General features: G+C 39.1%; 1 protein-coding gene across 1 annotated transcript in view; it reads right to left on the bottom strand.

Annotated features, from left to right (window-relative positions):
• The window catches only part of LGR6 (leucine rich repeat containing G protein-coupled receptor 6), a 188,369-nt gene that overhangs the window by 109,454 nt on the left and 66,420 nt on the right, over positions 1–12,495 (bottom strand). Inside the window, exons 2-3 of the mRNA XM_070748943.1 lie at positions 9,902–9,973; positions 3,902–3,973 (exon numbers count right to left, since the gene is read on the bottom strand). Of these exons, the coding sequence (XP_070605044.1) occupies positions 3,902–3,973; positions 9,902–9,973 (144 nt within the window). The remainder of the gene's footprint in view (positions 1–3,901; positions 3,974–9,901; positions 9,974–12,495) is intronic.

Below are 12,495 nucleotides of genomic sequence, written 5' to 3'. Positions count from 1 at the left end.
ACTTGACTGTAAAAAATACAATTTCAACAATCGAGTTATCGAAGCGTGGAACTCATTACCGGACTCAATTGTGTCAACCCCTAACCCCTCTGTGCCTATAGCCTCCTCCATTTGCTATTGTGTCACTCCAGGAGAGAATGAATTGAGTATAGATGGATGCATGGGACGCTGTAAAAACTGAGAAAGATTGTACAGTCTAGAAATTGTACAACACCCACTTGCCTGGTAACAAGCTGACTCACAGAGCACCAGTGGGCCATTACAGGAAAGCCTCCCACCAGATCCACAGGGGGAACCAGAGACACTAAATTAACACGCATGGCTGCAAGCATAACATACGCCTTCAACAAGGCCAGTCTCACTATGAAGCAACATAGAAGAACTTTGCTTCAGGCAGCTTGTTCAAAAGGGGCACTAATTTCTCAGTTTCCATTTCATTGCAGAAACATGTCCCAGCCTTCTAGAACACTGCATCATTTTTATTACTGTTTTCATGTTGTGCTTGAAGTGGAAAAAATTTCCAAGATTCCTACCATGGCGGACAGAAAGGCTCATTTAAAAAAAAAAAGTGAAAGAAATCCTGTTAGGATGACCTTTTATTTGGGCATTTATTGTTTTAAAATATAGCACAATTATTTATTATAGATTTAATTCATTTAGTAACTGGTGGGATCCAGAAGAAGAGACTTCTCATCATGCTACCCCCATCGTTTTAGCTAGGTTGATTTTTTTTATAGTACAGTAGTGTATTTATATTAGGTTTTATACAGTTTATACAAACAAACATAAATGAATGAATAGACAGACAGACAGACAGACAGACAGAAAGGCAGACAGACAGACAATGATTTCCAGTTGATTTTATAGAAAGGAATAAAACACATAATAAAATCCAAACATCCAAGAACAACAAACATACAAGAAATGCAATTAAAATAGAAAAAAGCATTTATTTTGAGCTAGTTTATATACGAGACTTTGAGTTGAGCAATTTCAAATACAATAATAGAAATAAGAAAAAAAAGGTTGAAAAACCTTTAATCTGAAGATAATTTGTGTTTTACCTATTGCCATTACAATTGTTGTCCTCATTTTTTAATCCGTTCCTTTGTGCTTATCTTTGTACTTGTTCAATATTTTTGTTTTTGAGTTTTGATTTTGATGTAATTTTACTTGTCTAGAATATATGTTTAATTGACTGCACATCAACAAGAACTTATATTACTGTGCAGTATAAAAGTATAAATAATAATAAACAAACAGGGCAGGTGCAGTGGTGGAGAGCTCCTTCAGGTTGTGTAGATCTTGGGTGGCGGCTGTTATACAAAGCTTATTCTCACAGCTGGGGAACTATTAGACCCTTTAACAGTTACTATGGGAAACATTCCTTCTGATCAGCCACATAGATTAGTAGAAGATTAAAGCAATGTGAAGCACATTTGGCCTGAGATAGGGTCTTAACCTATCCTAATCTCAGTATGAGGCCACCTGGAGATATTTTTGCTCATATTTCTTCAGATAATAAGTCTTTCACTTTAAAATGAAAGCTAAGATGATAATCCTTTTGTTAAAAAGGGTGCCCAATTTGTCTGCTGTCAAGGGAGGATGAAGGTTGTTTATGACTCCATCACAAGATTGCTTTCGATGCACTCCAGGATATTCGAGCAGGCATTGCTATTTGTCTCAAGGTGCCAATGCTCCCTAACTAATATACTTTCAGCCTCAGGAGAATCACACTGTATTTTTTTTCCCCCTCTTGAAGCCCATGGGCAACTTTGCTACTGCTAAAGCTTTTTTAGTTTCATAGAGACTAACGTGTTTAACCATTTCACTGGGAAGTGCTCCAATGTATACTGATGAAAAGCAACTTTACTGAGAGTAGTGTTGCTGCCCTTGTTGAGACAGGGTGGGTTTTTCTGTGGTTTTCTTGGTTTCTTTGATTCAGTGCCTAATGCAGGCTACGGATAAAGAAGCAACTCATCTCTAAACCCAGGGATTTAGAGCAGGATTTTTAGAAGGCCTCGTGAACAGCCGTGCACTCTCTAATCTGAGGAGCAGGTTACTACCTGTACGTTTCATGTAAACATTGTCAGCTATGGTGATTTTGAATTGCGGTCGGGTTGCAAACATGCCCTTGAACTAGAATTTTTATTGCAGAAGAAGAGATTGTAAAAAAAAATATATCTTTGGAAAAATAGAAGCTGAACGATTGAGGGCATAAATCATTCACTAGAACCAGACTGCTAGGGCATTACCCTGTTTCCCCAAAAATAAGACGTACCCCGAAAGTAAGGCATGTCAGAGGTTTTGCAGAATTTGCTAATATAAGGCACCCCCCGGAAATAAGGCGTAGTCAAGTTTAAATACGGTACGGTGGAAAAACATACGGTACCATTCAAAGCTGTTCATAGCGGTACCGTAATAATGTGGCATCCCCTGCTGGCCCTTTCCATCGCTTTGTACCGTCCAGTACAGCAGACACAGTCTGCTGCTGTCTCACCGCCATTACAGTCTCCACTATAGTGCGTAGACTGTAGAAGCTGCAATAGTGGGAGTATACTGTTGTACCATATAAGTGCCGTCGTTTGTGTGGGTGGGTGCCATACTGACAGGTACCGTACCGTAATCAGTGTACCGTACAGTACACTTTCTTTGGGGGTGTCAGCTTTTCTGCCTGTGAATTTGTCTTATTTGAGAAATATAAGGTACCCCCTGAAAATAAGACATAGCAGAACTTTTGGAGCAAAAATTAATATAAGACAGTGTCTTATTTGGGGGGAAACATGGTACTATGAAGAAAAACAGCCATCTGTCCTACTGTCTGATAATACATTGGTTACAAAAGAATTTAAAAGTAATCAGAGAAAAAAGGGCTCTGGTTCCAATAAAAAGATTGGGCCAATTGTTACTTAAGCCCATTAAATCCAATCCCAGTATTCCAGAAATAGGGAAGGTATTAAAGGAGGGAGCGGTGAACAATGTAGCTATAAGTTAGTGCTGCTGTTTTGATTCCAGAGTAAGGTAAACTCTAAGGCAGGGGTCCCCAACCTCAGCCAGCATGAATGAACATGCATGTGGAGCTCAGTGTGTGAAATCTGAACTGTGCATGCATGCATGTACACACCAGCTCACTTTTGCGACCTGGTTCCCTTCTTCCCCCCAGCTGGGCCACTGAACTGCAAGGATTGGGGACCATTGTCCTAAAGCAGGGGTAGGCAAACCTGGCTCTTCCATGACTTGTAGACTTCAACGCCCAGAATTCCTGAGCCAATCATGCTAGCTCAGGAATTCGGGGAGTTGAAGTCCACATGTCATAGAAGAGCCAACTTTGTCTCCAACCTTGGCAACTTTAAGACTTGTAAACTTCAACTCCCAGAATTCCTCAGCCAGCAAACCTGGGAATCAAAGTCCACAAGTCTTAAAGTTGCTAGGGTTGGAGACCCCTCCCCAAAAAGCCTACAGATAATTATTTTACTCTCCAAATAACATAACCCCTCCAGTCAACGAAAATCAATGTATTGTTGTAATTACAGGGAGGTGATGAAGCTTATGATAGTGACAAGCATAGAATTCCAGATCTGTTTAAGACATTTTATGCAGAGGAAGGCACACTTATAAGCTCTGAACATCTTGGTCGCATGGGATTCTTCTGAATACCACCTGAAAAAGTTTGATGAAAGTTCAAACCCTGTAACTCATATCAAGAATATTTAACAAGTAACAAAATTGTGTTATAAATACTTGAGTTTCTCAGACGTTCAGACATACAGCGTATAGTTAGAGAAAGTAGAATCACATGACTCATATATACATAAAAAGCTTTCGGGAAATAAAACTAAGGATCCAAATAAAAGTCAAAAGACCAGTAAAGCAGTAGCAGTTAGAAGAAATTGTGACTTACAAAATTTTTAAATTGTAGAGGCCAGAAAATGCTCCTTCTGGAATTTTAGAGAGTTGGTTTCCAGATAGGCGCCTGTAATAAACAGAACAAACAAGGTCAAGATAATATAGCCAAATGTTTAACAGTGTCTTTTGTTAGGAAATATAATGATAGCTTGGAGTGAAGTGCCTTCCTATACTTTTCGGCAAGATAGAGTCATTATGAGGGGAAGCAGAGGTCATTATAGAAGGAAGGATTTTCTGTAGAATAAGAGCTTCCTTCCTTCCTTCCTTCTGTTCCTTCCTTCCTTCCTCCTTCGTTCCTTTGTTCGTTCGTTCGTTCCTTCCTTCCTCCTTCCTTCCTTCCTTCCTTCCTTCCTCCTTCCTCCCTTCCTTCCTCCCTCCTTCCTTCCTTCCTTCCTCCTTCCTTCCTTCCTTCCTCCCTTCGTTCCTTCCTTCGTTCCTTCCTCCTTCCTTCCTTCCTCCCTTCGTTCCTTCCTCCTTCCTCCCTTCCTCCCTCCCTCCCTCATACTAATGAGAGAAATTCTTGAATTTATAGTCCAGATCTTATTGTGACAAATAGGAAATCTACCGTATATAACAATATTATTAAGGTTAGGAAAATGACATTATCACAAACCATTTTCCCCCCAAAAGCTACAGAAAGATTATTATTACAGATGGTTTATTAAGGAGATCATCCATCTTCAGATTCAATGTCCAGGACCAACATAAGGACAGGGTTGATCTCTTCTTTTTTAAAATGTCCCTTAGAAATTATTTTTGGGTCAGGTGAGTCTTTTGCATTCCTCTTGCATTCATTGATATTTATACACTTTCTGGATTCCCCCAAAAGACAATTAGAAATGTGTTAAACCTTTTTCACTTGTGCATACAAAAATAAAATCCCTATTTGTTATATAGATTTCTATTCTTTTCTGGAGTTTAGAGAAATTATAATAGTGTAAACCGCATAAGGTTGTCTTTTTAACACAAAAAAACCGGACTATGACACATGGATTTTGTAGAAAATTAGAATTTGATGTTTTTTAAGAGGGCAACTCATTGATATCACTGCATTTTATTTAATTTCTCTGTCCTGGAAGAGTCAATAAAATACTGATAACACAGAAACGGTGTCCAAATTGGTGTTTATTGCAGTTCATTTTTGTGGTGTACCTATACAGTGGAACCCCGACATAAGAGCTGCTCTACTTAAGAGCAACTCGAGATAAGAGCTGGGAGGGGAGAGATATTTTTGTTCTACTTACAAGCCCAAATTCGAGATACAAGCGCCAAGGAGCTGTCTCCTGAAGCCAAACGCTAACTTCCGCGTTCGGCTTCAGGAGACAGCTGCGAAGCGGCGCGCGTGTTTTAAAAGGTTGCAGCCGGCCTGGGGGGCTCGGGGGGGTGCTTGCAGCTTTCTTTCTTGCTCTTTTTCTTTCTCTCTTTTACCTTCCCTTCTATTTCTTCTTTTCTTTCTCCTTCCCACCTTCTTCCCTCCCTCCCTCCCTTCACTCATTCCTCTCTTACTCTCCCCTTTCATAAGTTTCCTTGCTTCCTTCCTCTGTTCCTGTCCCTTCCCCCTTTCTTTCTTTCTTTCTTTCTTTCTTTCTTTCTCTTTTTCTTTCTCTCTTTTACCTTCCATTCCTCTATTTCTTCTTTTCTTTCTCCTTCCCACCTTCTTCCCTCCCTCCCTCCCTTCACTCATTCCTCTCTTACTCTCCCCTTTCATAAGTTTCCTTGCTTCCTTCCTCTGTTCCTGTCCCTTCCCCCTTTCTTTCTTTCTTTCTTTCTTTCTTTCTTTCTTTCTTGCTTGCATGCTTGCTTGCTTGCTTGCTTGCTTGCTTGCTCTTTTTCTTTCTCTCTTTTACCTTCCCTTCCTCTATTTCTTCTTTTCTTTCTCCTTCCCACCTTCTTCCCTCCCTCCCTTCACTCATTCCTCTCTTACTCTCCCCTTTCATAAGTTTCCTTGCTTCCTTCCTCTGTTCCTGTCCCTTCCCTCTTTCCTTCCTTCCCACCCTCCGTCCATTCATTCACCCATTCATTCACCCATTCCTCTCTTGATCGCTTAAAGCCGGTCCCTGGTGCAAAAAGGGTTGGGGACCTCTGTCCTACAGGATTGGGTGGCAGAGAAGTTGAACATATGTAAATTTAAAAGTTTAAGAAAGTTTACAAGTTAAGTGAAAGAAACTTCATTATTCATTTATATGTACATGTACATTTCTTCATTAAAAACATGTCTTTCTGCATAATTTAGACTAACTTTGTGAGTTTTTTGAGGGCTGGGACCAATTAAAATTATTTACATTAATTCCTATGGGGAAAAGTCGTTCGAGATAAGAGCTGCTCGACTTAAGAGCCCAGGTCCGGAACGAATTAAACTCGTATCTCGAGGTACCACTGTATTTGTATTTATTCTTGTACGTACGTACATACATACATACATACATACATACATACATATCTCCCTCTTCTTTCCAAATTGGGAAATATATATATATTTAATGATAGTTATATATGTTTTATTAATTTCGTTCGGTGGACAAATACTGTAAGCTTAAGGGGAGGAAATATTGTTTAAAATTAGCTACAGTGAATTTAGGTTTTAGGATTACAAGGTACTTTACATTTAACTTCTTCAACAGACATTGAAAATAAATGAGCTGTGTGGATACAATGCATGGATGCATTGGTAAAAATTGTACATTTTAAACAATCCAGTGAGAGCTCCAATGGGGAAGAATTAGGAGAATACTGTAGCTGAAAAGAAATATTTGAACACTCCCCACCCCATGCCTCATAAGAAGCCAAATAGCCATGCAGGAAATTCTGTCATTCTGGTATACATATTGGAAGAATGGAAAATTTGCTATTCTGTAAAGGAAATTACCAATTAGGAAATGAAATGTAATACCTGTAAATAGCATTTGTAGCAGAACATAAGTATATGTTTACCTATATTTTGAAGATACTTAGAAAACAGAGTGGGCCTTCTCCGGGTCCCATCAACTAAACAATGTCGGTTGGCGGGCCCCAGGGGAAGAGCCTTCTCTGTGGCGGCCCCGGCCCTCTGGAACCAACTCCCCCCGGAGATTAGAACTGCCCCTACTCTCCTTGCCTTTCGTAAGCTCCTTAAGACCCACCTGTGTCGTCAGGCATGGGGGAACTGAGACATCTCCCCCGGGCATATACAATTTATGAATGGTCTGTGTGTATGTATGTGTGTTTAGAAAATGGGGTTTTTAAAATGTTTTTAGTAGAAATTTAGATTTGTTGTAAATTGTTTTTTTCACTTTGTTGTGAACCGCCCCGAGTCTGCGGAGAGGGGCGGCATACAAATCTAAATAAACATAAACATAAACAAAACAAGACAGACATTTTTTTTCACAAAAATGCATGTTATTTACAAGAGCAACTATAAACAGAAACACCCCAGAAAATGATATTTAAATGTATATTATTTACTTAAAGAGAAACCAGGGAAGATATTTAGTTTTCAAAGAAGTCTCCCTTAATAGGAAGAGAACATCATTTGAATCAAAAGGGAGTAATTTCATATATAATGAGTTATACAAGGAATGCTTGTTGCTCTTTTAGCTTCTAGTAATTACTATACTAGAAGCTAAAAGAGCAAGAAGCATTCCTTGTATAATTCGTTATACAGTATATGAAATTATTCCCTTTTGATTCAAGATGTGTGGACTTCAACTCCCAGAACTTCAGTTAGCTATTTTGTGGCATGGAGCTTGAGATGTGTGCTCTATGTATACGCTTGAAACACAAGCCAACAAAATGGAGCAGATGAAGCTGTCAACACTGGTTTCCGTTCCCTATCATCAATCACTGACTGTTTAGCCTTGTGTATCTTGGCACAGCAGTGTTCTTTATTCCCCGCCCCCCATCATTGCATTCCCAGTCCTTCTTGTCAATCAGCAAAATCTTCATCTGCCTAATTCTTAAGTCTCCTTGCTACCTTCAATATTCTAATGATATTGGGCTGAGGGCCTGATTGAGTTCTGTGACACACTTGTCAAGTTGACAGACTGCAGTGATGGTGAGGATGAGCTGGTCGGTGGGGTCCCGTTGCGGTGCCCCGGAGGTGGAGACGGTGAGCTTCCTGAGGGTGTTTTTCATCGCAGCAGTCTGAACTTTTCTGTTTTGTCGTGGGCTGCAATGGTGTGTTGACAGGACTGAGGCCTCCTTGCCACAGCGCCAGCACCATTTCCTACAAGACTAAGTCTCCTCACAAACTACCTGCAGACATTGTTTTACAAATCACCCTTAAAGTCATCTTGGGTTGTATTTACAACATAATTTACAACATAATTTTAGCATCGATTATCATCCTTTGAAACACATTTTTTTTTAATTTGGGGGTGTATGTGTGTTTGTGGGGGGGGGGGGGTACCACTTTGGGCTACTACTGTTCCCATGACGTGTCACGATGCATTTGTGTAGCATATAACTAGCCCACCTGCTTGCAATAGCCATGTGCAAACTCCTGTGCAAGCTACATAATAATTCAAGTAATTTATGCACTTTCACTATAGTCTATAAACAGTAGCTTTTTTCAGCATCCTGATTTAGAGATTAGAAAAGCAATGATTAGGGTTCTCAACATATTGCTAGGATAAAATAGCAGATGTTCATTTTTGTAACCGCATATACTAAGATTGCTATTTACCCTGTATAGGAATGAATGGTGAATCCATTATGAATTAGCATTACATATGCCAGTTTTTAATGTACGTATTTAACCAGTGAAGAGCCAAATATTGTAACTAGTTAGATGAATCAGTTCAAGATTAGTTTCATCACAATTTCCTTTGGTTCTTTTGGAAGAGTTCGAAATGGTCCAATGTTCTTCGTTATCTAATAAACATAATGTCATGATGATCTTCCTGAATTTACCACAAAAAAGTTAATGGTATGATTGAGGTCCTTAATTTCAAACACTCTCTTTTAACAAAATCAATAGTCACTCGTGTTACAAATAATGACATTTTGAAATGCTTGATTAGAAGTGACAAGAAATTACATCTACATGTACTTCTGTAAAAGTGGAATTAATATTTCTGTCAAAGTGTATCTTATTTTCATGGCTTATAACCTATGATTTATGAATTACCATGCCTGCTTCAGCCAAAGAGCAAATTGCATTTAATGGCTTTCCACAAAGTCATATTATATATACTCCCTTGTCCACACTGTCTAAATAAAAAAAACAATGTCATGTTTTTTGCTTTGTTTTATGTTTATATTTTCCCTGTTTTGGAAAATCATGTATGAGATGTTGCATTCAGAATGAACACACTATATTCTCAAAGTGATCGGGTAATTCTGGGAGTTGAAGTCCACAAGTTGCCAAGGTTGGACACCCATGCTGTAAACATGTGGAAAAGTTCTACCCTTATGCAGATAAGTTTTTTAAAAAAGGAGAGAAACATTAAAGAAACCACAAATAGCTTCAACATAAGATTACATGAAGCAGTATATTATCCTTTGTTACAGAAACAAGTTTGAATGTCAGGAACGGAAATATAGTTTTTATCACCTAAATAATAATAATATAATTTACTGAGTTGTGTGTGTGTGTCAGAGGTAGGTTCCTCCCAGTTCGGACTGGTTCTCTAAAGCCAGTAGTAACTTGGTGGCCTGGGTCACTAGAACTGACAGAGACCCAGGCCTGCCACGCCCCTGAACTGTTTCTCTTGGCAGCAGGGCAGGTGGCGCCATTTTGTTTTTTGTTTCTGCGCATACACAGAAGCTGGGATTTTTGGTTCTGTGCATGTGCACGCCCACATGGCACACCCAGAAGCAAACTGACAGCGAGGTAAGCCAGAACCCACCCCTGGTGTGTGTGTGTGTGTGTGTGTGTGTGTGTGTGTTTACTGCTGTTAACAATACGAGTGGTCTAGAGATTTTTCTGCCACATTCAGATATAACTTGTTCAGTCTTGGATATCATTTAGAGAATCTTTTAAAAGATGTCAACGCAAGAGATGTTTAGTAATACTTACAATTCTTCCAGAAAATGTAAGTGATGGAAATCTCCAGGCAACAGTTCACTGATATTGTTCATACTTAGATCACTGAAAAATATAAAATAAAAAAAAAGAATTTAGAACAGTTGTAATGTAAACCACAGTTCAACTTTGACAACCAGTTTGGGGTGATGGTTAAAACACCTGGCTAAAAACTGGGAGAATATACATTCTAATTTGCTTTGGTCATAAAAGCCAGAGGGTGACCTCCCCACCCCCTCCCTCCCTAAATGCTTCTCTCCCTTATATAGAGGAGAGAAGGTATAAGGAAGTAGTTACTAGAGGTGGAATAGCAAGAAAGAGGAAAAGATAGAAAGAGGGGAGTGAAGAGAAAGAAGATTGAGATGGATTAAATAATAAAATTAGATTAGATTAGATTAGATTTATTGGATTTATATGCCGCCCCTCTCCGCAGACTCGGGGCGGCTCACAACAATGGCAAAACAGTACATAGTGACAAATCCAATACCCACCAATCCAATTACAATTTTAAGCTAAAAATTCATAAAAACAACCCCAGAATATATAAAAAACAAGCACACAATCAATCAAACACCAAAACAACATGGGCGAGGGGGAGATGTTTCAGTTCCCCCATGCCTGACGGCAGAGGTGGGTTTTAAGGAGTTTGCAAAAGGCAAGGAGGGTGGGGGCAATCCTAATCTCAGAGGGGAGCTGGTTCCAGAGGGTCGGAGCCGCCACAGAGAAGGCTCTTCCCCTGGGTCCCGCCAGACGCCATTGTTTAGTCAACGGGACCCGAAGAAGGCCAACTCTGTGGGACCGAACCGGTCGCTGGGATTCATGCGGCAGAAGGCGGTCCCGAAGGTATTCTGGTTCGGTGCCGTGAAGGGCTTTATAGGTCATAACCAACACTTTGAATTGTGACCAGAAACTGATCGGCAACCAATGCAGACTGTGGAGTGTTGGAGTAATATGGGCATACTTGGAGAAGCCCATAATTGCTCTCGCAGCTGCATTCTGCACGATCTGAAATTAAAACTGGAATGTAATTTAGGTTATTGTTCTATTGTCTTTATGCGATAAGATATGTATATTGATTTATACTGAAGGTATATGCAATGTATATTATGGATGTTGTTGATGTGGACAAAAAAATAAAAAACTTTACTGAGGCAAAGAAATAAGAGAAATCCTACACACTGGAATAAACTACCTGCTTGATACATGCCTAAACGGAAGCCATAATTTCTAGAGCCATTATACATTGTTATTTTTGGCTTTTTCCATGCTTTAAAGGCTCTCAAACCGAAGGAATTCTATTTTATCATTTTAAAAATGTTATTATAAAATTAACCTGAAGGTTTTGAGCAGTAAGATAGGATATGAAAGCATGCAGATAAATAAAACTAAAATATTTGTTACCTTCAGGAAACCCCCATAAATCATTTAACCTTGAAATAATTTCCCTATATTTTCTGTACAGAGATACAGCTTCTTCAGGAACTACACATTTTAATCTGGGCTTCTCAATAAACACTACATCAAATGATTGTTTTGTTTCATAAGACATTTGACTGTTATAAAACAGTCTATATTACACTGTTCACAAAACATTTGACTTAATGTGAGGCAAAAAAAAGGAAGGAAACTTTAAAGTAGTAGCTTCAAGATGAGATTACATGAGATGTATATTAAATAACGAAGCATAAAAATTAATCTCCAGTTCTGTTTCTATCATGTATAAAAGTTATGAATAATGGAACAGGACAGACAAAACATATTACTCTTTTAATATATTTATATAATATCCTCCCAGATAAACCTTCTTGCAGTCTTATCTACATGACAGTATAGAGAGAGAAAGAAAGAGAATGAAATAGGGGAAAAACCTTTATCCCTTAGAGTTGTCATCATACCCAACAAATCTAAGTGTTTTCTACTTCTGTTGTCCTTTAAACCTTTTTGCCTCAAGAATTAATACATGGGCATATGAACCAAAAATTCTTAAATGATCTAGGTAAGGATTTTTTTTCTACGCCGAATATAATATGGAGTCTGATTATCTGGTACAACGTCCTTCCTGTCAATGACTACTTCAGCTTCAACCATAACAATACATGAGCACACAACAGATACAAACTCAAAGTGAACCATTCCAAACTCGACTACAGAATATACGACTTCAGCAACAGAGTGGTTAATGCCTGGAACTCACTAGCTGACTCTGTTGTTACACTCTCAAACCCCCATAGCTTTAACCTTAAACTGTCTACCATGGATTTCACCCCATTCCTAAGAGGTCAATAACGGGTGTGCATAAGTGCACCAGCGCGCCAACCATCCAGGAGTGAGCTACTGCCCAGATGGGGGAGGGGGACGTAGTGGGATAGCGAAAATGGAGCTCCACCCCAGAGCATCCAATTTGCACTGAAAGATGTTGAAAGAAAATGCAGGGCTTCCTACATAAGCCACGCCCACAGAATGGCAGTAAACTTTTTGGTATCCCTTCACTGCAACCATCCCTGTCCAAATGTTCCCTTTTATTTGTATCCATCTTATGTATATAGATAATGTTATACATGTATATTACCAAATAGGTACTTGACAAA

The sequence above is a fragment of the Erythrolamprus reginae genome, chromosome 3 (assembly GCF_031021105.1).
Source record: "Erythrolamprus reginae isolate rEryReg1 chromosome 3, rEryReg1.hap1, whole genome shotgun sequence".
Taxonomy (NCBI): Eukaryota; Metazoa; Chordata; class Lepidosauria; order Squamata; family Dipsadidae; genus Erythrolamprus; species Erythrolamprus reginae.
Note: the sequence above shows the minus strand (reverse complement) of the source record. Positions and strands in the feature narration are given on the sequence as shown.